General features: G+C 45.5%; 2 protein-coding genes across 5 annotated transcripts; one reads left to right on the top strand and one right to left on the bottom strand.

Annotated features, from left to right (window-relative positions):
• Positions 1-4,992, bottom strand: LYRM1 (LYR motif containing 1). 3 transcript variants are annotated; one of them, XM_072120540.1, is made up of 4 exons: positions 4,799-4,992; positions 4,150-4,325; positions 2,084-2,176; positions 1-1,299 (listed from the first exon to the last, which is right to left on the bottom strand). In XM_072120540.1, the coding sequence occupies exons 2-4, from the start codon at positions 4,306-4,308 to the stop codon at positions 1,183-1,185; spliced, it is 369 nt and encodes a 122-aa protein (XP_071976641.1). In that variant the 5' UTR covers positions 4,309-4,325; positions 4,799-4,992; the 3' UTR covers positions 1-1,182. The 3 variants fall into 3 exon arrangements, with proteins under 3 accessions (XP_071976641.1, XP_071976642.1, XP_071976640.1); XM_072120541.1 differs by lacking the exon at positions 4,799-4,992 and adding an exon at positions 4,622-4,750; XM_072120539.1 differs by lacking the exon at positions 4,799-4,992 and adding an exon at positions 4,552-4,573.
• Positions 4,840-22,027, top strand: DCUN1D3 (defective in cullin neddylation 1 domain containing 3). Of its 2 annotated transcripts, XM_072120538.1 has the most exons (4): positions 4,840-5,100; positions 10,255-10,473; positions 16,820-17,353; positions 18,760-22,027. In XM_072120538.1, exons 3-4 carry the CDS (start codon positions 16,923-16,925, stop codon positions 19,241-19,243), a joined length of 915 nt encoding a protein of 304 aa, XP_071976639.1. In that variant the 5' UTR covers positions 4,840-5,100; positions 10,255-10,473; positions 16,820-16,922; the 3' UTR covers positions 19,244-22,027. The 2 variants fall into 2 exon arrangements, with proteins under 2 accessions (XP_071976639.1, XP_071976638.1); XM_072120537.1 differs by lacking the exon at positions 10,255-10,473.
• Positions 22,028-25,286: the final 3,259 nt, after the last annotated feature.

Genomic DNA, 25,286 nt, shown 5'->3' with positions numbered 1-25,286 from the left:
TTTGATCTCAATATGGTAATTTTAATTATAACCTCCTGTACAAACAATATCTGCATTTTGCCCTCTTTTGGCTCTAATAACTTTTTCATACTTCGGCATACGGAGCTGTGTGTGGCGTCATTTTTTATGAGATGAGCTGACGTTTTCATTGCTAAATATTTTTAGGACTGTGCGACCTCTTGTTCAATTTTTATAAGTTACAAATTACGGGGTTAAACGCAAAGAATAACTTATTATAGTGCTATCAGTGCAAGGAAGGGGGGTTAATTTAATTTTTAGGTATTTTTATGATTTATTTTTACTATTTTTCAGACCCCCTAGGGTACTTTAACCCTAGGTTGTCTGATTGATCCTACAGTATGGAAGTATATGGAGATTTTACTGATCATATAACAAATGAGCAGAAAGCATACAGCCTTACAGAGTGTCGCTACCTGATTACATCACAGGCGAGCGATGATCTAAGCCAAGATGGCAGCATGTGGCCAACAAAGGGTTAACACCCGTGATCGGTTTATATGGGTGGGTGTTTGCTGCAGAGGACACTTTATTGAATCTTGCTGCAATAAGGTGTCCCCCTCACCTGACGTATAAGACGAACCCCTATTTAATAATCGATAACTGCTCACAATTTAACTGATACCATATAGAAATAATATTAACATCTGCTTCCTAACAAAACATATACTGTACATATAGACACCTGTACTGAACCGGACATCTCTCACATCACCTTCTGTAACCTCTGAGTGACTGCAGTGTGCAACAAGTGAGAGGAAGGTTATGGAATTACCAACCTGAATACAATATGGGACATTACATGCACAGCCCCAGACCTAAAATGACAGAATATATACAGTATGGCAATGGATGAGCCTCAGCAATACATACAACCCATAGAAATAGTGGATGTAAGCCCCTATAGGTGAACACCCCCCTGTTCCTAGGAGCTTATACCCTATTTGTTTCCCTTTATACAGTAGATGGATAAGCCCCATTGTTATATTATAACATAAAGTGCACTTTATAGATCAGTAATATATCACAGAAAATGTTCACTGTCAGTCATGTCAGTAACAGGCGACTAGAGAGAATCTGATACACACGAGGGAGGAGGTGGATACAATCAGGATCCTGTGTCACTGTGTCAGACATTGGTGATGCCGATGATTACTGCCGACATTATGAGATTTCGTCATATGATTTCAGGTACACGGGTTTGGCTTGTTTCCTCAGCTTCTCCTGTGTGCGCAGGATTTTACTGTGCGGCACGGCCAGTCCCATAGGAGGGAGATGAGTCTGCAAATACAAGATGAGACAGAGCAGAATATTCAGTCAGGGAACATATACAGACAACTGGTACCAAGATCCTCGCAGGGCAGCCATATCTAACCCGCATCTTCCCAGCGGTTACAGAACCACACGCAGTCAGGGAATGCTGGGAGTTGTAGTTGTGTAACAGCAACAAGTCTGAAAAAAACTGTTAATGGCGATTATTGTATGAAACCAATGACAACAAATGAGACCTGTCTTTCTTCACTGTACTGACCTGTATGTTGTCCTGATCCCACAGGACAGAAGGGGAGACCTTGTGTTATACAGAAATATGATGCCTGGAATGTAGCTGCTAATACAATACCCATGCTGCAATTTGGCTGGCAGACAGGGAATCCTTGCATCATATTTCCCTATCATGCAAGGACTCCTGTCCTGTGCAATGTGTGCAGTCCTTGGGATCTGGCCGATGTACGGGTGTTTGTGCGCAGGTAACCTTAATAATAGATGAGATCTCATGTTCTACCAGGTAGAAGGAAACTTCATACAAGTGGTGACAAGTATACAAGTTTCTGTTGAATTGATTGAGCGGCAGTCCGAGTATATGTCCTGTTATACCTGTTATGTCCTGTCACTCCATTCACTGTCTATAAGAGTTCTGGGGACTGGAGCAATTGCCAGAACCCAAACCAGGTCCATCACACTGTAGGTCACCTCTCTGATGAGACACAGGCCCTCTATAGGGTGGATTCCATGTTCTCTCTTTCATCTTCAAGTGTCCAGATGATCTTTACACAGAAATACTTACAGGTCTGGGGTACGGGATTCCGTAATGTAACCCAATATCAATGCGTGCATGAGCTTCCTCTATACACTGACGGATCGTATCCGGATGTGTCACCTATAAGCAAGAAGACGGGATGCAAACTATATTACAATGTGATCTTTATTCAGAAAATGGAGAAATGCTTTTTATTTAGAGAAGCCCCAGATAATATAGAGAAGTGATCAGCAGGTCCGACCAGGACTGGTCCTTAGGGATTTCCCAGAGCTGATTACCCCCCCCCCCCCCCATCCCACCCACACACACACACACACAACTCAGGCTTATACGAACAGTTTACTTAATATTGAATCTATTTATATATGCTTTGTAGTTAGAGAATTCATCATCTCTATTGCAATCAGAGACATTATTTACCAACTTTCCTAAAGGAGCCCAAAAGAGAACATAGAATATCACAGGTGACTGTGTGGTAATTAGGTAAACAGTGCCAGTGGTCATACAGACACAGAGCAAGTCAGAGTAAGGGAACACTGCCACCCAGTGGTCATACAGACATACAGCAAGTCAGAATAAGGGAACAGTGCCACCCAGTGGTCATACAGACACAGAGCAAGTCAGAATAAGGGAACACTGCCACCCAGTGGTCATACAGACATAGAGCAAGTCAGAATAAAGGAACAGTGCCACCCAGTGGTCATACATACATAGAGCAAGGCAGAATAAGGGAACAGTGCCACCCAGTGGTCATACATACATAGAGCATGTCAAAATAAGGGAACACTGCCACCCAGTGGTCATACAGACATAGAGCATGTCAAAATAAGGGAACAGTGCCACCCAGTGGTCATACAGACATAGAGCATGTCAAAATAAGGGAACAGTGCCACCCAGTGGTCATACAGACATAGAGCAAGGCAGAATAAGGGAACAGTGCCACCCAGTGGTCATACATACATAGAGCAAGGCAGAATAAGGGAACAGTGCCACCCAGTGGTCATACATACATAGAGCAAGTCAGAATAAAGGAACAGTGCCACCCAGTGGCCATACAGACATAGAGCAAGTCAGAATAAAGGAACAGTGCCACCCAGTGGCCATACAGACATAGAGCAAGTCAGAATAAAGGAACAGTGCCACCCAGTGGTCATACAGACATACAGCAAGTCAGAATAAAGGAACAGTGCCACCCAGTGGTCATACAGACATACAGCAAATCAGAATAAGGGAACAGTGCCACCCAGTGGTCATACTGACATAGAGCAAGTCAAAATAAGGGAACAGTGCCACCCAGTGGTCATACATACATAGAGCAAGTCAAAATAAGGGAACACTGCCATCCAGTGGTCATACAGACATAGAGCAAGTCAAAATAAGGGAACAGTGCCACCCAGTGGTCATACAGACATAGAGCAAGTCAAAATAAGGGAACACTGCCATCCAGTGGTCATACAGAATAACATCTCAGTCATAACATCTCTGCTTTATTGATTTGTTCAGTAGTTATATAGTTATATATAATATATATATATAGTTTTTGTCATAACTTTTTTTTATATTTCGGTGTATGGACCTGTGTACAGTGTCATTTTTGCGAGGTGAGCTAACTTTTGTGTATGTGTTTTACGGTTTTAACTTTATTTTTATAATTTGATAGCTCAATCATTATGGGACGCAGCAACACATGTTTGTATGTTTATTTATTTTTTATATCCATTCTAGGGAAAGGGTTTTTTTTTATTTCACTTTTTTGACCCTGGAGGGTCTGATCACTGATCCAATATACTGCAATACAACTGTTTATTAGAAATTTACTGGATCAGTATAAGACCAAGCCTCTAACTATTTGTATGCTGGTGTCTAACCAGTGTGACCTCCACCGCTCACCTAGAATTTCATGTTCTCCATATGACTGGAGCTGGGGGTCACACATAAACACTGCTGCTCCATTCACTTCTACAGGTTGCTACACTTGGTTCCCTCCAGCGTGTCCATAGAGATGTATGCAGTGGTATCCTGTATACCTGACTATCACTGTTCTCAGAATACACAGGAGATCACTTGTTTCGTTGTGTTCATCATATACTTACATTCTTATTTTTGTGAAACAGTTTCCGCGCCTCTTCTACAATGTACTGTTTCTCCTTCTTGGTCTCCTCCTCCAGTCCCAAGGACGACTTCCATCTTCTCGCTAGCCTGAATATTTTCCTATACAGGCCAAGGACTTCAGGACGTGTGGCCGCCATCATCCTATAGACAGGAATATCTGGAGGAGTATATAAGATTTTAGCTTTTGCAAATGAGCTTGTGGCGTATCCTCACACTGCTTTGTTCTTAGCTCTCTGCATTATACTGCTCCACTGCTGTACTACCTAACCAGAAGACTGCTACAGCTTTCATCAGATCATAGAGAATGCAGAGAGAGCAGAGCACAGCAGTGTGACCACACGCCAATCCATTTTTAACAGTCTTGCTGCTACTAAGACACGTACACATCTCTCCAAAGCCAATGCCTAACACTGGCTGCTGATTACATGGAGACGCCCTTTAAGGAGTATCTACCGTAAATGGGCCACAATATATGGCTCTCAGTGGCCACATACTGCAACAGCCTCTGACAGGGAAAATATACGTTTTTTATTTATTTCACATTCACTATTATACACCGGACACAGGAATGTTCCCCTGGAAACTACATCTCCCAGCATGCCCCGGCAGTCTGTAGTCCCTCCGCCTCACCTAACAGTCCTCCACACGTGGCGTCAAGACGCACGTACGACCCTCCTCTTGTGACGTTGCCCTTGTAGAGGCGGTGCTACCGGAGGAGAAGACGTAACACGCTCCCCCTTCCTCCCTGCTTCTGTAGTCCATGATGTCACCACACGTGCGCGGTGTCGCGCTGGTGACGTCACGACGGGCGGAGAAGAAGGTGGGAGAGGTGCGGACGTCGCAAGGGAGACAGCTGACTGTGCGCCCCGGCCCCACTGACACAATGCGGGAGAGCACGAAGTGATGCGGGGGCTTCATCCGCGGCAGACATGGTGAGTGGCGGAGATAAGCGGCGCCCCCTATTGTTATCGGGTCCCATAGTCTATGGCACCGTGTGCTGGCTGCTTCTCATGTGTCCTCCCAAATATCAGTACTGCCCGGTGTGGTGCCCCCCTCCCCCCGAGTATCAGTACTGCCAGGTGTGGTGCCCCCCCTCCCCCCGAGTATCAGTACTGCCAGGAGTGGTGCCCCCCTCCCCCCCCCCCGAGTATCAGTACTGCCCGGTGTGGTGCCCCCCCTCCCCCCGAGTATCAGTACTGCCCGGTGTGGTGCCCCCCCTCCCCCCGAGTATCAGTACTGCCAGGTGTGGTGCCCCCCCTCCCCCCGAGTATCAGTACTGCCAGGTGTGGTGCCCCCCCTCCCCCCGAGTATCAGTACTGCCAGGTGTGGTGCCCCCCCTCCCCCCGAGTATCAGTACTGCCAGGTGTGGTGCCCCCCCCCCCCCGAGTATCAGTACTGCCAGGAGTGGTGCCCCCCCCCCCCCCCCGAGTATCAGTACTGCCAGGTGTGGTGCCCCCCCTCCCCCCGAGTATCAGTACTGCCAGGAGTGGTGCGCCCCCCCCCCCCCCCCCGAGTATCAGTACTGCCAGGAGTGGTGCCCCCCCCCCCCCCCCGAGTATCAGTACTGCCAGGAGTGGTGCCCCCCCCCCCCCGAGTATCAGTACTGCCAGGTGTGGTGCCCCCCCTCCCCCCGAGTGTCAGTACTGCCAGGTGTGGTGCCCCCCCTCCCCCCGAGTATCGGCACTGCCAGGTGTGGTGCCACATCCCCCCCCCCCTCCCCCCGAGTATCGGCACTGCCAGGTGTGGTGCCACATCCCCCTCCTCCCCCCGGGTATCGGTACTGCCAGGTGTGGTGCCACATCCCCCCCCCCCCTCCCCCCGGGTATCGGTACTGCCAGGTGTGGTGCCACATCCCCCCCCCCTCCCCCCGGGTATCGGTACTGCCAGGTGTGGTGCCACATCCCCCCCCTCCCCCCGGGTATCGGTACTGCCAGGTGTGGTGCCACATCCCCCCCCCCCTCCCCCCGGGTATCGGCACTGCCAGGTGTGATTTCGTCCCCCTCCCCCCGGGTATCGGCACTGCCAGGTGTGGTGCCACACCCCCCCCCCTCCCCCCGGGTATCGGTACTGCCAGGTGTGGTGCCACATCCCCCCCCCCCCTCCCCCCGGGTATCGGCACTGCCAGGTGTGGTGCACATCCCCCCCCCCTCCCCCCGGGTATCGGCACTGCCAGGTGTGATTTCGTCCCCCTCCCCCCGGGTATCGGCACTGCCAGGTGTGATTTCGTCCCCCTCCCCCCGGGTATCGGCACTGCCAGGTGTGATTTCGTCCCCCTCCCCCCGGGTATCGGCACTGCCAGGTGTGGTGCAAATACCAGTATTTCTTCCACCGTATCCATGCTCTTACATGACACTTCTCACGTATCACGTTGCCCCCCAGCAGTGAGAAGCCCCTCTGACATCATTAGGAAGCTGACTGACAGCACAAACATTTGTAAGTTTATCATCGCGTCTCCGTAATTTACACTTATGTTGGTTTATATTTTGTAGAAAAACTCTTGGTACATCCAGAAACGTTTAACGTAGAAGTAGCCGCCCAGACAAAGCACATGTTATATGCAGTATGCACCTGTCACTGACCCCTCTAAGCTCCTGCAGATGTGACCCCTGGGGTCTGCACTGACATGTCCCGACTTGTTACTATGAAACGTTCATGTAATCCTAAAATGGTCCTTTTATGTGGGAGGGTTTTGTCTCTTCAGTCACGAGGAGGATGATCAGACGGGTCCTACAAGCCAGGCAGGCTGTCACCTACAGATTACTGTATGGCACCTATAGACCATGCGTGGACTGGATGTTACAGCACATTGTGATTTAGGGGTCTCCCGGGTCGGCGCTCTCTTCTCACCCCCTTGTCCAGTATAATGCCCAGGCTGTTGCCCACTGCCCTTAGGTCCGGCTTGTCATTGCTGTGCCTCGCATGTTTCCTCTGCGTATTTAGTGTCTTTTATGATGATTTTATTGTCTCTTCTCTGTAGTTAATCACTCACCAGGAACCTGTCTTGTATCATCTGTTTCTGACATCTTGGTTCATGGAAAAAATATAATCTTTTAACGGAGCAAATGTTATCGCATTGGGGTAGCTCCATAGGAAGACACGGGTGGGATAGCAAATCATTGGAGGTGGGACCGCTGGTGACCAATAGGAAGCAGGGTGAAGCTTTGTGAGAAGTATATAAGGTGACCTATAGTCACAGGTAGGTGATGTGTTGTACTTGTGTAAAAGCGCTACTCCTCCTGGTCATGGACGTTCAGTCTTGCACCTATGGCACAAGGTTCAGACTTATAACTTTGGACATGTCTGATCCTCTTTCCCTCTGATGTCCTCATACACATCAGTTAGTTTTCTGGGTCTGATGAAATGTATGTGGAGTCCAATAATGGATTGGAGCCAGGACCCAACTGAGTATTCTCTGGGACTCTGGTGGGCCAGTCTGGCACTGCATTGATATTGGGTTGGTGAATGCCTGATTCATGTCTTATACTGTGTGTTACAGCCTCTTTTCTGCTCACCAAGCATAGCACCATATTTCTCATAGTGGCTATGATGGGTATTGCAGCTCACACACAAGATGTAGCGTCATTCTATTCAAGTAAACGCGACTGAGCTGCTATAGGTTTGCAACCAATGGCCTAGGGCAGTGGTGGCGAGCCTATGGCACGGGTGCCAGAGGTGTCACTCAGAGCCCTCTCTGTGGGCGCCCAGGACATTATGCACTCACTACTATTTTAAAGCAACACATCCTTGGCTGCCTGCGACTGAGAAGATGTGCACAGGGCTGGATTATAATTTGAGCTCCTGCCATGAGCCCTGCAATTCTTCCTGTACAGTAGATCTGGAGGGAAGCTACAATAAAAGGTTCGCCATCACTGGCCTAGGGGATCAGTATCAGAATGGTGGTGATGCAACGCCCTGATGTAAAGTGCTCATGTCATCTCCTCAGACCAATTATGTTGCATGCACAGACTGGAGCTTGGTTGTATTCAAGTAAATGGGACTGAGACCAACAGATGTGGCATCACTGAGGAGAGGACGTCCCATGAGCACTTTACATCAGGGTGTTGTATCACCACCATTCTGATACTGATGCCCTAGGCCAGCGATGGCTAACCTATGGCACTGGTGCCAGAGGTGGCACTCGGAGCCCTTTCTGTGGGCACCCAGACCATCACCGGACATGACTCCAGGTATATTCCTGCAGTCCCAGACAGCCCAGGACTTGCTTTGCACAGAGCTATTTTAAAGTGACAGCTGTACCTGGGAGTATTTTCTGCTTTATTGGTGTCCTCAGGGGCTGGTATCAATGAAAACTGAGACATAGAAGGGAGTATAAATCACAAATTAAATTTCTGTGTTGGCACTTTGCGATAAATAAGCGGGTCTTTGTTGTAGTTTGGGCACTCGGTCTCTAAAAGGTTTGCCATCACTGCCCTAGGCCATTGGTATCAATACTATAGCATGGATGACAGAGGTGGCACTCTGAGCCTTTTCTGTGGGCACCCAGCCTGGTGCCATAACACAGAGTTCACCAGGCAGGACTCAATGCCTCATCCTGGGCTGCCTAGGACTACATGAGAAGCAAGGACCTGTGGACAGAGCTGGGTTACTATTGGAACTGGTGCTCTGGGCCCCCACAATTCTTCCCGTTCTAGGAACCCTGGAGGTCCCCTCAACACTGATACAATTGAAAGCTTTGACAGAACAGGGAGCAATAAGTTGCTGTTTAGATTTCCACGTTGGCACTTTGTGATAAGTTGGTTTTGGTTGGGCACTCGGTCTCTATAAGGTTCACCATCACCGCCCCAGCCTTGCAGTCTATTAATGTTATGGTTCCAGGTGGATTGAGTTATGAAAGACAATTCTGCAAAGTGTAATTGCTTCTAGTTGTTATATGCTGGACAATATGTTGAAAGGTTGGGGGTATATACCCCAGGAGGGTACAGACAGGAGTCCTAATATAACGGTAATACATGGTGTATGAGGCATCAGTGTGCACATATGCCCTGTATAGTGAGTGGGTATCATCCTGGGTATGAGCAGGAGGCAGACATGCTGACCACCTCGCTCCGCGTTTCACATATCTCAATAAAGGCGATTAAACGATTAGTTCTTTTGTCCTGGAAGCATTCAGATCTGCAGGCTGCTCAGTGGCATTGTGCCCTGTGTGAACGCGGCATACTATAATCAGGTGACCCGCGGCCTGGATGCTTCGTGAGAAAAGCGCCCATACCCTGGGACAAAGCTGTCACTTTTTGTCACACTCATTGTCCTAATTGCCGGTTACTGTGGAGCGTTTGGTTCCAAGTCCTGACAGTATAGTGTCCCTCCACCTAGTCTGTCCTGTCATACATCAAGGGACACAAGGGAGGGGTGGTCATGTCTATGGAGTATCACTTGGCTCATGTTCGTAAAAGGGGAAGTGTGAAATTAAAAGCAGATACTCTTAAACTGGGTCAAAATCTGCAATATTCTGCCCAGGACTAATCGCTCCTTACCTCCTGTTTGATGTATGTACAGACCATAGGTGAGGCTGCCACCCCTGTCCACAGGCAGTGTCTGGTACTACGCCTTAGCTCTGTGACTTCCATGTAGCTTAATTGCATTACAGGAGATGGTTTACAACGTGATGCATCTGGCTAGTGATTTTTATGCTCTCAAAGTGAGAAAAAATAAAAGCCCTACAGGGAAAATAAAAATACTTGGTTATAGAGAGAGTTTCAGCTGTAAGCAGTTTCACACGTAGGTAAATAACTGCAGCAGTAGAGCAGTGTAATTGCCTCCCCGGTGCCTGGCGCTGCTCCTTCTACACAGTATGGAGTGCTTTACTTTCTGACCGGCTGTGGGATAAGTCACTGGGCTCAGAAATTGGTCACCAAATGTGCATTGTTACGTGTAAGCTTGTGCTATACCGAAGCCTGGCCAGTGGTGGCGCTCACACTAGGCCACAGTACTTGATGTGCCTTTTAACCAGTATACGAGTTCACATGGAAAATGGGGTCGACGTGGGGTCCTCTGAGGCATTGGCGTCCCCCCAACCCCTTTGCAGCGTCCCCAGCTTCTTGTGAATGTGGATTTTTTTTTTTCAGGTTCATTGCATTGGACTCTGGTTTTGTTCGTGAGGAAGAAGTGAAATCATCGTCTGTTTGCTAAAAATGGAGAAGCAACTTGTGATCTGTGGATTTTGCCCGATGCCGGGGATATATTTAGATTTTTCTGGCGTGATCGGAGAACAGAACATGTGTCTTCATGTTGGAGTGAAATCTATTTCTTCAGTATTTCTAGACTTGAGAAGAGTCGGATTTGAGGTCTTTTTAATGGTGCACTTCAGTAATGCTCCACTTTATCATCTGTTATAGGTTGTTTTCTCCAAGGATTGGCGCCATTATTGGTTGTCAGTAGTTAAAAACATGGTTACAGGACCCAGCTAAACTCCTAGCCCCTCAAGTAGAGCATGAAGTGGCTTTTCTAGGATTGCCTCTTCTATGTGAAATCTCGCCTGTTTAACTATTTATAAAATCTTAAAATTCATGTGAAAATGAGCAGAGAGGAGTCATATTTTGTCTGAGAGGAGTCAAGTTTAGTCTCATTCTGATATGACTTTGTAGGAGATTATAAATAATGGGTATATATATATATGTATGTATGTATATATGTATGTTAATGCACAAATCCATGTCCCTGTTGTAACAAGGAGCAGTACATTTCCACGGTATTAGGTGTTAGATCCCATCAATTGGAGATTGACGATCTAGCCCATGGATAGGCCATCAGTCTTTAAAGTGGAAATGCTCTTTAAAGGGATTGTCCCATAAGCGCAACCCTGGTCTGTACACCATTAAGTTACATGGGTGTCCCTTCCCTGATATGATAGAGGGTCTTCCTAGAATTAGTAGAATATCCTCCTCATCTCCATGTAGGATACTGACATATTCTGATCCCTCTGTGTTGCTGAATCTATGGGGCTTTAGTGTTCAGACTGATGAGACGCCATTATTTACACAGCCCTAAGGACTAGGACATGACGGACCCTTCGTACTATTTCATAGCTTACTTTTTGGGCTATTCTATAGTATGATATCCTTCGTTCCCCATCTCTCGGGTCACAGGATGGGCAATCACCATTTTGAACCATTTGCAGTGCGACTGGGAGAAAATGGTTTTGCTATAACACTGCGCATCTAGTCACGTCGCCGTGTATTGTGAATGGAGCACAAAGGACCCTCTGATTTTACAACTCCTGAGTGAATGATTCATGAGATGAACAATGAGCTGCCACAATAAAATAGCGGCATAGGGGAGTCACAGTGGGAAGGGAATATGCACCACGGCCTCTTTTCCTGGAAAACTTTCTTTTCCTTTCCTTGTAATGTGGAGACTGAAACAAAGGCCGCCTGGCAATGGAGCCGTTATGGAGGTGCCTTTCTGTCCTAGAGACTATAGTCATTCCATATGTGCCATGCCATACCCCTATAATACAAAGCAGCAGCTAAACTGATTGGTCCTATGGATGGAAATGGGACCCCTAGTTTTTATCCTTTACCCCCACTGCTGCCACTCGCTTCTTGCCCTCGCTCCTCCATAGAGTCTTAGGTGAAACAGGGGATCTGATTGGTTGTTAAAGGGCATCTACCACCAGGATAAAGGACTGTATACAAATGAGTCGGAGGGGCTCCAGGCTCCATAGGTGTTAATGGAGCCTGGAGGCCCTGAGCCTCACTTGCATACAGTCTTTCATCCTGGTGGTAGATGCCCTTTAAGGATAAGCTAACTTTATGTGGGAACCCAGGCCAACCACATTTCTAAAATCCTGACTTGCCGTATATTATGCTCCCATCATTGATGATGATGAGCGCCGCTACCTCTCTATGGGATTATTCTTCAGGTCCTGCCTGCTCTGTGCTGATGATGGTTAATGTTGGCAAGGCACAAGGATCTCATCCCATTATGTGACTGGCAGCTCTCCTCCCTCACCGCAGTCGTCAGAAGAAGAAGAAACAATTAATTAGTAAAAGTAATGCGGGTACAGGGAACATCAATACGAAGCGTTTATTACCGGCCTCATCCTGGCAGCACACATGGTGGTTTATACTGCGCGTCCTACATACCCTGTAATAGAGGACATGGAGGCAATGTATGAGGTCTGACCATGTCTGTATGTATGGGGCAGGTGTATGGGAAAAGTACTGGCTGCAATGTAATGGGACTTATCAGCATGAAGCAATGCGGACAAGATAAGACGCCATCATGTTATATAGCACGTTCTCACAAACTTTGAAGTCAGTCAGTCTGATAACATATCTATATATGATAAAGGGAGAGAAGCCGAGTCATGTGATCCATAGGTTTATAGGATTTGCTCAAAAATTATGCTCCAAATCCTAACAGGATTCCTAGGAGAGACATTCAGACCGTAAGTCACTGTGTGTGGGTGGGGTAATGGGGACTCTCGCTGTCAGTCACTGTGTGTGGGTGGGGTAATGGGGACTCTCGCTGTCAGTCACTGTGTGTGGGTGGGGTAATGGGGACTCTCGCTGTCAGTCACTGTGTGTGGGTGGGGTAATGGGGACTCTCGCTGTCAGTCACTGTGTGTGGGTGGGGTAATGGGGACTCTCGCTGTCAGTCACTGTGTGTGGGTGGGGTAATGGGGACTCTCGCTGTCAGTCACTGTGTGTGGGTGGGGTAATGGGGACTCTCGCTGTCAGTCACTGTGTGTGGGTGGGGTAATGGGGACTCTCGCTGTCAGTCACTGTGTGTGGGTGGGGTAATGGGGACTCTCGCTGTCAGTCACTGTGTGTGGGTGGGGTAATGGGGACTCTCGCTGTCAGTCACTGTGTGTGGGTGGGGTAATGGGGACTCTCGCTGTCAGTCACTGTGTGTGGGTGGGGTAATGGGGACTCTCGCTGTCAGTCACTGTGTGTGTGGGTGGGGTAATGGGGACTCTCGCTGTCAGTCACTGTGTGTGTGGGTGGGGTAATGGGGACTCTCGCTGTCAGTCACTGTGTGTGTGGGTGGGGTAATGGGGACTCTCGCTGTCAGTCACTGTGTGGGTGGGGTAATGGGGACTCTCGCTGTCAGTCACTGTGGGTGGGGTAATGGGGACTCTCGCTGTCAGTCACTGTGTGTGTGGGTGGGGTAATGGGGACTCTCGCTGTCAGTCACTGTGTGTGGGTGGGGTAATGGGGACTCTCGCTGTCAGTCACTGTGTGTGGGTGGGGTAATGGGGACTCTCGCTGTCAGTCACTGTGTGTGGGTGGGGTAATGGGGACTTTTGCTGTCAGTCACTGTGTGTGGGTGGGGTAATGGGGGCTCTTGCTGTCAGTCACTGTGTGTGGGTGGGGTAATGGGGACTCTCGCTGTCAGTCACTGTGTGTGGGTGGGGTAATGGGGGCTCTCGCTGTCAGTCACTGTGTGTGTGGGTGGGGTAATGGGGACTTTTGCTGTCAGTCACTGTGTGTGGGTGGGGTAATGGGGGCTCTTGCTGTCAGTCACTGTGTGTGGGTGGGGTAATGGGGACTCCTAGGAGTCCTGCCAGGAGCAGAGCTGTGAGGTTTTGAAGCATGTTCAGCAAAGCAGCAACCACTACAGGGGGAGCACTGCCACCTGAGTACTTGTTGGATATTCGGTTTGTTTTTCATGGTAATGCTGCCCAGGTTCGGCTCCAGGTTTCAATAGGCCCCTGGATGACAGAGCCTCAGTGGGCCTCTTTGCAGTGAACTCCCATGGCAGCATTAGAAATTCAGAAACTAAAACAGTCTTGTGTTTTCTAGTTTATCATATCAAACAGCCCCCCTCATAGCTGATGGATTCAATAGATGCAGCCCCCCCTCATGCCATGGATTATGTTTGTACAGTCTTATGTCCCCCCGCCAGCTCTGGGCCCAGGCACTTGACAGGTATGCCCTGTGCTGGCGCCGGTCCTGATGCAGCCTTTTATGCCATGTAATGGGTGATGTCACTCCCCACCTCCTGTCTAGCACTGGTAGGGGGAAGATTTGGTGAAATAAATAAATAGAGATCTACTTACTCTGCTGTCTCGAGATGATTTCTTGATGCAGACGTAAGGAATTTCTTCATATGTTCTACTTGTAGTTGTTCCTGGTAACATAAAGGATGTGAGAGTAGAGCGGGGTGGATGGGGATTACCATGTTGCAGCATAACCGATGGAAATGGAATATACATGTGAAATGTTTCATTTATTAGAAGTAGCAAAAGTTCCCTAGTGTCCATAAATAAGAGCTCCTAGAGAAATGTGATCTCTGTCCTGTGGGGATTGTGCCGACCTGTGTCACCCTCATCACATGCCGGAGGTAACGCGCTACCCAAACACTCATTGGGTTCCCTTAGGCCCCCAACAGTGATTTTGCCGCATTGTAATGTAAGATCACTTACACTCCCACAATCAATATTTGGGATGTTTATGAATTGTATAAACATCATATATATCTTACATGCTACAGTCGTGTGAATGTAACCTTTTATTAATAGCAGTCGCTTTACAAAACTTGTACTCTCTTATCTACTTCTAATGCTGCTTTTTGGGCACACGTGTATCTGTATTATTTATCTTTGAGTAATTACTGGGAATTCCGGAAGTCCTGTGTAGTTAGCTCATGTTTCCCAGGACTGTTTTACATTTGTATACGGTAAATCTTTGTGCTTGACCTTTTGTATCAGCCTCAATTTTTTGGGGGTTGAAACACGTTGTCGCTGATTGTCACTAGTTGTCTCCAGTTTGCCTGGACCATGGAATATTTTTGTGAAATTTCTACTTTACAGACTTTGATAACTTTGACCGTTTATTTGAATGTTCCTCTTTTTGGTCCAGCTCTGGAAGGAAAATTTACACATGAGAAATTTTTATCAAAAAATTGTATAAATCTCTCCCGTTACAGTGAAACAGGCGTGTGATCCTGATGTATGTGCAATATCAACGTGTGTAATGCACTGCACTGGTTAGGTCTCCCTATAGTTGATTGTACAATATATATATGTATGTATATGTATATGTATGTATATGTATATGTATGTGTATGTATGTATATGTGTATGTATGTATATGTGTATGTATATGTATGTATATGTATGTGTATGTATATGTATGTGTATGTATGTGTATGTATATATATATATATATATATGTATATATATATATATATGTGTATTGGCCTGTTTCTGGAGGATTATGGAAAAATAAGGAGGCCTTCTAGTGCGAGGGTGTTCTCGGTGACCATATTTCGCGTTTGGAAGCGGTTTCCTGATATTGTAGACGGTGCTGTTATGTATCATGGCTTGGAGTAAACAGCCTGTTATTCCCTCCCCGGAGTCCACCAGGGCCTTGTTACACTGAGCAGCTGAGCCTAAATACTACTCTGCTGTTTGTTTTCTATGTGTTTGCTTTGCATCACTTTTTATTGGTTAGATACCTTTTATAGATGGATACTTGGAGATATATAGGTTTAAAAATCCATAAAATTAGATCAATCTATTTCTCTCATACTAGAGGCATCCATAGAAATATAGCTTTATCAGATATATATCAGATGCGTGTTATGTAGTGGGGCATATTTCAGGTGTATATGGCCTAGTCTGTAGTGTAAAGACACAAATTCATACTACAAAGAGTACATACAGTACATTTCTCTCCAGAATCTGCTCTTCTGTTCTTGGAAAGAAATACACAAATGTTTCACGGACAGAACAAACCCCGGGCGTCTTTGAGATCTGACATGCAGTTAATTGTAATCCAATATTTGGGGCCTGTAATATGCTTTTTGGAATTTTTTAAAAATGCAAGAAAATATTAAAAAAAAAAAAAAAAAAAAAAGACTTCTCAGCAGTCGTGTTAATAATAATTCCTCTTGCATAGAAATCTGTGAGAGCCGATGCAAGCCAAACGGCAAGCGTGAATCAGCTTCTTTGTAACCTGTTCAGCATTAAGAATTCTAGGAATTTCCTTTATTAGGAAATGTGGTATATATCAAAACGGAGAGCGAGCGGTGAGCCCTGTGGTCAGGCCGGGTGGGGGGGGTGGGGGGACATTGTGTATACAGCAATGTTTCAGGGATGGTGCATACATGTTACTACATACAGATGGCAGCTACGTGCACCCCTGCTATTATTAGGATATGGTTTATCTCCAAAAGCTGGCCACGGCCTCCACAGCCCAGCTACTTGCCCTGGTGGCGTCAAGAGATGTAATTATGCAATAATTGAAGGCAAATTATTAGCAAATTAAGTGTCCTTGTGTTACAGGGGTGAGTTAATGCTCAGTATTACATGCTGAACAAACTACTAGGTCAGTGTCATGTACCAAAAACCAATCACTAATAAAGATAAAACATAGAAATATTTATTGGTATACTCTAAAAACACCTAAAAGGCACTCCCATAATGTGCCATCCTATCTCTGTAAAAATAAGACTTTTGGGACTGCCTTTTAGGTGTTTTTAGAGTATACCAATAAATATTTCTATGTTTTATCTTTATTAGTGATTGGTTTTTGGTACATGACACTGACCTAGTAGTTTGTTCAGCTTGTTGTGCAATTTCAGTGTTTCTTCCACTTATATCACATACTAGTGGAGAGGCTATCCGCTTTACACACAATGCTCAGTATTAGTAACACACTTCATGTTTTCTCCACCTTCTAGGTCAGACAGCTCCTCAGGATGGTGGCATGGTGACGTGTATCCAACATCCGTTGAGACGGTGTCTGGTACAAGGCGGACTGCTCTGAAACTGGACACTCTCAACATGGGCCAGTGTGTCACCAAGTGTAAGAACCCTTCATCCACACTAGGCAGTAAAAATGGGGACCGGGAGTCTAACAAGTCCCATAAGAGAAGCTCAGGACACAAGGAGGAACACACGTCAGCAGGTGGGAAGGCCTCGGGGGACATCTTGGTTAACGGAACAAAGAAAGCGCAAGATGCAGCAGTAGAGCCCAGTCATCCTCAGGCACCCGCTGGAGATGCAAAGAAGAAGGAGCCTGGCATGGGGGCCGAGGTGTCATCTCTACAGAGAATTGAAGACTTGTTTAAGAGATACAAGGATGAACGGGAAGATGCCATCTTGGAAGAAGGCATGGAACGGTTTTGCAATGATTTGTGTGTGGACCCTACAGAGTTTCGGGTGCTAGTTTTAGCATGGAAATTCCAAGCTGCCACCATGTGCAAGTTTACTAGGTCAGTGTCCTTCACTAAAATGGGCAGATGGATCAAAATTGTATTATATTTCTGGTTGGTGATACACTTGAATTGAAGAAAGTCCTCACGTGCATTTGGGACGATACTGGGCTATCTTCATAAGTCCGCTAGAGAATGAATGAATGAATGGAGGGACACTGTGCATGTGTGACCTCGGCTCATTCAAATAGATGATGCCCATAACAAGTAAATACTTAAAGGAAACCAAGATCAAAATCTTTCATGCTAAACCAGGGACACTTTCTGATAGATCCAGACACCAAGACTGTGGTAATATTCTTATATTTGTTATCCATGGCCTCCTGACTTCTAAAATCAACTTTTAGAATTCTAGTAATGGCTCGCCCTCCACCCTGTGCAGGAGGGAGGGCGAGACACTATAACAGTCTGTAAAACAAGTCTTGGTAACTTGCTCTGTGAGCTTGTGGGGTTTCCAAGATTGAATCTCAAGTCAGTTTTGGGAAGCATACAGTAAGGGGAGGGTTCACTTCACGTGTTTTGTATACACTAAGCGTACATGTTGGGAAAGCACCCGTATCCATTGACAAATGGTGGCGACGGAGGCATAGTTGTTTCCTCCGTCTGGGCACTATACCTACCTTAGGTCAAAAGATGCATGTTGGAAAGACACGGCAAGCTACATGTTTTCATCCTGCAGACTCCGGGTGAGCAACATATGCGCTTAGCGAACGGATGCAGCGAATTGCATCTCTCCTCACAGCCTCAACGAATGCATATATCACTCGGCAGGAGGGATGACCCGGTGATGTCGCTGTCCATATTAGGACTGACGTTGCTGGGGGGAACACTCAGTTTATTGGAAGACACGTCAGCAGGTGGGAAGGCCCCCCCCCACACACACAAATTCGGGTGAAAGGGTGGACACGTGGGACCCTCCTGACATGTCCAAAGTAATAATGAGGTGTGAACCCGGTCTAGTTATATAAACTGACCCCCTAATCGTCACTGAAGTCACCCAGTATATATGACCTGTCGGTAAATGACAGGAGGTGGTTTAACTTTTTCTTTATTTATTTATTTTTTCATATACAATTACATGTAATGATTTCTGTGCGGTAGTTTTGGCTGAGTGAAAATACTTGAATTGTTTATGAAATGGTAATGCAAAAGAGAGGAATATAAGAACACAAACTTTCAAAAATTCCACAATTCTTGTAACATTGGAAATACAAGTTTTCTTCATAACACCATAGAAACACATCACTGACAAAAAGGTCCAGTAGTTCTGGAGTTTATGAGAAGTTTTTTTCCCACAATGCACCTCCTGCCAGTTACCGGCTGGGGTAGATCTGGATATGAATATGTTCTATACGTGTCTTTTAGTGGTTGATAATACTCCATCTATCTTTTCTTCCCATGTACAGGAAAGAGTTCTTTGACGGATGCTGGGCAATAAATGCGGACAGCATTGAAGGAATCTGCAGCCGCTTTTCCAACCTCCTGAATGAAGCCAAGCAGGAAGATAAGTTTAAGGATCTCTATCGCTTCACCTTTCAGTTTGGGTTGGACTCAGAAGAAGGGCAGCGGTCACTTCACCGGGAAATAGCCATCGCCCTCTGGAAGTTAGTTTTCACCCAAAACAAACCCCTTATTTTGGACCAGTGGTTAGACTTCCTAAGCGAGAACCCCTCAGGGATCAAGGGAATATCCCGGGACACATGGAACATGTTCCTAAACTTTACTCAGGTGATCGGACCCGACCTCAGCAACTACAGTGAGGACGAGGCGTGGCCCAGTCTCTTTGATACCTTTGTGGAATGGGAAATGGAGAGAAGGAGAAAAGATGAGGAAACCAAATGTATTAGATGTTCAGGCACAGATCACACGAGCCTGGAGGAGCAGACTTAGCACAGCGCCAGCGGCACACACCAATCCCCTTCATTAAACCCAAACTCTGGACTTTCCCTGAAAATTTCATGGAGATTCAACTTTTTTTTTTTTGTGTTTTTTTTTTTTAACTACTTTACACCTTTTTCTGCCTTGAATTCGAAAGGGCTCTAAATGCTGGTAACATGTTTCAGGCACTTTCTTACCATTTGGTTATTTTAGCTAATTTTTTTTTTTAATAGGAATATTCTGACAGTGCCAGAAAGTGTTTCACCTTTATATTTCAGGTTTAACTGGTTCTAATTAAATTAACTGAATGCTTTGAAGGGGTCGGGATTGGGTTAGGGGTTGAGGGGGTATTGGGAGGGGATTGACCCGTTTATTTAATTTAAACCCTATTGATGTATTTTGGGGGGAGGGCTTGCAGAGCAATGCATTGTGGGACATGCAGCAGCTGGTTGGTGTCAACTCTGCTTTTTTTCATGTCCTGCACCCTTTTAAACAATTTTTTTTTTTTATATGTATATTAACCCCATTCGTGCCAAAGTGGCCTGCAGCACGTTGTATGCCAATCTGGCACATGAGGGTTCCTGAACAAAAAAAATGCAGTTCTGAATAAATGTGGCGGGGTCATGTGTTACTCCTCGATCCTGTGTCGATCAGGGTGGTCGCGTGCTGTGTAGTGGTCTTTACATTGTTGGCTTTTTCTGAGTTGTGAAACTGTGGGGTTGGGGGGAAAAGGAGCACAAGTTTTTTCCTCCCCTAATCTATCCGAGCATTAAGCAGACTCTCTCATGAACTCGATAAATATATACAAAAAAGAAAGTTGCGCCTTTTCTATTACTTTCCTTTTACCAGTGTGAAGGGCTGAGCACCTTATTTTCATCAGTAACTTCTGTAGTTTTGATGATGTGTGACGGACGAGGCAGAACCATAGGAATGGCTTGAAGCTTCTCTGACGGGTTGACTTGGACGCTGCAGTATCTTTGGAGATACTTTAGAAGGTTGGAGCGTTCTCCCACTAAGCGGATATGTGCAGTGCACCCTATGACACCACTTAGCTCGCTGTTTTACTTCAGTGGCTCGCTCCTTTACTGTAGCTTAAAGGGATTTTTCAATGAAGCCCGGCTGTGGAGGAGTACCACTTCTTTATCTACTATGTAGATGAAGTGCTTGAGTAGCTAAGTGTGACCTCCGCTCAATTCACTCCTATAAGTGGGAGAGTACAGTCCCATTAACGTGAACTGACTTGCGGTCACTGTGTGCTATGCTGTGATTGACGGGTGTCCCAGAAGTTATACCTTCTTGCAGTCAGACTCCGATCTCTTGTCCCAGTGGCTTTTATCACAACATCCCTTTTAAGGATCACTCCTTAAACTGAATCTCCTCTTTATCACTATATTTTATGTAGGTAAAATGAATTGTGTTCAATAATAATAATTTATTAAATCTTTTTAGTGGTTTGAGATTCATTTTCCTGTGACAGGGTTGCAAATGAAAGATTTAATTTTGGCTTCCTACAGCCACCACTAGAGGGAGCTTACTGTATACTGCATTCATTTTACTACAGTTTTCAGCAGGTGAGCTCCCCCTGCTGGTTATACAGGCAGTCCCCGGGTTACATACAAGATAGGGTCTGGAGGTTTGTTCTTAAGTTGAGTTTGTATGTAAGTCGAAACTGTATATTTTATAATGGAAGTTCTAGACAATTTTTTTTCTTTTGCCCCAGTGACAATTGGAGTTTCAAAATTTTTGGTGTAATTGGACCAAGAATTATCAATAAATCTTCATTACAGACATCTTACAGCTGATCATTGCAGTCTGGGACTATAGTAAAGCATCCAGGGAGCTTCACCAGAGGTCACAGTGGGCAGAGGGGTCCGTCTGTAACTATGGCTTGTCTGTAAGTCGGGTGTCCTTAAGTAGGGGACCGCCTGTATGTTGTCTGTGCAGTTATGTTAGACCTCTTTATTGACAAAACAAAGGTCTGGCTATATTTTTTCTGAATTTAATGGTGCACATTTACTTTTATAGTAAACTGCCACCGTTAAGATGGGAATGGTGGTCCCTTCCCTGGTGTTCTTATTCTGGTGGTGCTGTAACTTTAGTTGGGAGTTCATCTATTACATCTCTAACCTGAGCACTAATAACACTAGATGTTTTTTTTTACAGATTTTTATGTACACTAAAGCCCTGGCCATACACATGAGATGGGTATCCACCATCACATTTTTATTGGAAAGGGTATAAGCTGCCCCCTTGTAGGTCACACAGTCCTTATCTAAGAGCAGTGGGGATCCCATGCACCCCTGAAATCTTATCAATCCATCATGGTGACTGTAAGAATCCCTGTTGGTTATTGCTATTTCACCCATTGCAAATGTTACAACTCCTTATCGTGCTGCTGCTACTACACATTCCCCCTTATAATAATGATTGGGCCCTCGTAGCTAAATTACTTCTACTCCTTGGATAAAGGGGTCTTATGGTGGTCTGATGTGGTGATTACACCCAAGGGTGTAGCTGTACTGCTTCTGTCTGCCTGCATAGTAATACACCTCTTGCTGCACTATGGGAGGACATATGGCGGGGTACACGCACCCTGTTGTAGGTTCTTGTACAGTTGCCATTGTCTGATGGGAGACAACCTGGTCATATGTACCATATTAGAGGGGTGGCTTTGGGGTATGTAGATTTTGAGCCAGAACTGAAGTAAAACAGCAACCAAGACTTCACTTTAAAAAAAAAAAAAAAAAAAATGGCGTCTATGCAATGAACTGAACCAAATGAGTCCAGAGGGCGGCGGGCACAGTCAGGACCGTTATGGTTCCCACTGCAGCCCTGGGGAATTGATTTGGCCCAATAATGTGATATTGAATGTGCCAGGACCCAGTACAGTCTGTGTCACGTGATGATAGTGAACAGTGACTACCTACCTTTTACCACTAGGGCTTCATAACCAGTGCTACATTCATTAGGTGCTGAGGGTGCAAGTCCCCACTATAAAAACTATAGCAGTAAAAATATATATAGGACCAGAACATGGGGGCGCATCTTCTGCTGTCATATTACATAAAGATGATGGGTTTTTCTTTTATTTTACAAAACTTTAAACAGGACTTCCAGATTGCTTCCTTTCAGATACCATAGTAATATTAGATGGTCTGGAGACTACCTTGGCCAGTCCTCATCCAATATTCTAGGAACAGCGCCTCCCATTGACTTGAATCGGAATGAGCTGCAATACTAGACTTGGCCTTGAACAACAGTGGCGCGGTTTCTGGAAGAAGCCCCAGTCTAGGCTGAACCTGGTGCACTTGGGTTTTATCATTATGCATGTGTTACCATAAAAACGAATTTGCATTTTAGATCACCCCTGCTCTTATTTATTGTTCCATGTGCAGGGGGTGATGCCAGGGGCCCCCACAGGAGGTTAAAATGAGATTTTAAAGGCAAATATTTTGCAGCTTGGCCATATGTTGGCTAAGGATGATCAATATCTTATTATTGGATTTTTACACCCGGGACAGCTTATGGGGTGGGAGGATTGAAGAGACCACAGCATTACACAAGTCGGACAGTATAGTGCCAGGGCCTGGTATTGCAGCTCACCCCTATTCACTTGAGGCCTGGGAATAGTTCATACAGCTGATCATGAAGTTGCTGAATGTCAGACATCTAGTCTCATGTCATTCAAATAACTTAAAGGGGTTGTTCATATCTAGCAAATAATTAACACGACAAAACTATGAGGAATTGATACAGAAAGTATATTGGAAATTTGTGTACCGTTCCAATACACACACAATATTACTTATTTGCTTAAAGTGGGCATCCCCTTTAAGGATACCATGTACATCTGGTATTGCATTTCAAGAAAGCAAGGTTTGTTGTTTTTTTTTTTTCCCCCCATATAGTTCTGGTTGAGCCCTTTAAGGGTATGTCCACTGCTACCTATAGTGTGTACCTGCTATTGGGTAATGTACAGGCTCGTAGGCTCTATTCAGATTGCATTGCAGGAGCTTATCTCCTAATTATTGCCTGTTATATGTCTGGAAATGGAACAATAATGTATCGCATACCATATTTGTACATGGAAATGTATTATTGGTTTTGTTTCTCCCTATATTCATACATTAGTATATCATTCTCCGAGCTGTGGTGCACTATAAGAGCAGTGTATAGCATATATACATATAGTATATAGCACTGTGAATGGCTATTGGCTTAGCAGATGCTACACGTGTATGCCAGTACATTTCTCATGCCTGTGCTCTATTAACCTGGAGCATTGACTTGGGGTAATGTGAATAGAGCCTAATCATGGAACAAGGTGCACAGGGACCTACCAGAACATGAACAAGTATCATCAGTGTCTAATCCACACATACATTGGGGGAGATTTATCATCAAGTTTCTCAGGTAAAACTGTTCTAGTTGTCCATGGAAACCAATCAGAGCTCAGCTTTAATTTTATGAACGGCAGTAAGAAATGAAAACTGCAGTGATTGGCTGCCTTGGGCAGCTAGAACAGTTCTGCTTATGAGACTTATGATAAATCTCCCCCATAATGTCTGCAAAAACGGTCCAGCTATAGGTTTTTGCAGATCTGCTTAAAAATGTGTTCACATGTCCGAACCCCTTTAAGCGTCACATGATCTGCAATTGGGACAGCACATGGACGTGATCCATGTGGTGTCTGTATTGTTCACATTCCCGTAGGCTGCAAACACGGGCACAGGGATAGGACCTGCTCCAAGTTCTCTGCAGTCTCCACACAGATCTATGAAATCTACTTTTTCATGTATATAGATCCACTGCAACACCTGCAAAATGACACAGGTATAGCACATGGAGGATAATGTTCTTGCGGTCTAAGGGAGTGTTCACACATTCAGCTTGTTTTTTTTATGCAGTTTTTGATGCCAAAATCAGAAGTGGATGTAAAAGTGAAGAATATTGTGTCCTTTTTATACCTTCCTTTCCAGCATGATCCACTCCTGGATTTGGCAATTAAAAAACTCATATAATGTACATGAAATTATCTGATAAACTAATAAATCCCCCCCCCCCTCCCCCCTCGTTAGTCTGTGTTTGCCATAGGCCAGGAGAGAACAGTTCTTGGGGCCTAGGAGGACAGGAAGATAACTTTATTAACCCCTGCAGTATGCACATCCCTAATGGACCGCGACTGACCCCAATATTCTCCATCAGGGGCACCACTAGGTTTCTACTCTTCTGTTCAAACTTTGCTTTCAGTTGTGAAGTTATCATTTTATTGTTTAGATACAATTTTGCAGAAAAAAAAAAACAAATGTCTAATATTATTTTGAAATAAATGTCCTTACACGGTGGAGCTGCAAAAAGCTTATGTGTGATTTGTGTTCCTGCTCCACTATAGGACCATAATACTACTGAAAATCCATCCTCCCTGTGGAGTCTGCAGCCATTTGTGCATGGATTGTGGAGCTCTGTATCAGGAAGATGCTACTCCGACCACTAGTGGGCATATTTGTCCAAGAATCCGATACAAATGCATGGGGAATGGTTCAGCTGCTTTAGGAAATGTGTCCTTTTCTACAGGACGTGTCTTAAAGAGCAGGAGGAGCTGAGCAAGCTGCACATGTTGTCCTTTTTCAGGCAGAATGTTATAGAGCAGGAGGAGCTGAGCAAATTGCACATGTCCTTTCAGGCAGGATGTTCTAGAGGAGGAGGAGATGAGCAGCTATTACTTCAACTTGACTTTCTGTCCCTCCTGCGTTTCCCCTGGGGGGGGGGGGGGGGGGACTCTGCACCTGTTTTTTTTTTTTTTTTTTTTTTAGGGCGCTTTCACACGATGCGTTGCGTCTTTCCAAAGGCTTCAGCCTTGATCACATGCTGAGGTTATATTGTGTTTTAGCAGATGCAGTGGAATTCAATGTAACCTTTGCATGTGATCAAGGCTGAAGCCTTTAGAATGCGTCAAAAACGTATCAAAAGACGCAACGCATCGTGTGAGAGCGTCCTTTACCGGTCAAGTGTTGCAGCTCTTGATGATTGATACGAATTCTGGAAGATGTGGCTG

Source organism: Engystomops pustulosus, chromosome 8 (assembly GCF_040894005.1).
Source record: "Engystomops pustulosus chromosome 8, aEngPut4.maternal, whole genome shotgun sequence".
NCBI lineage: Eukaryota > Metazoa > Chordata > Amphibia > Anura > Leptodactylidae > Engystomops > Engystomops pustulosus.
Note: the sequence above shows the minus strand (reverse complement) of the source record. Positions and strands in the feature narration are given on the sequence as shown.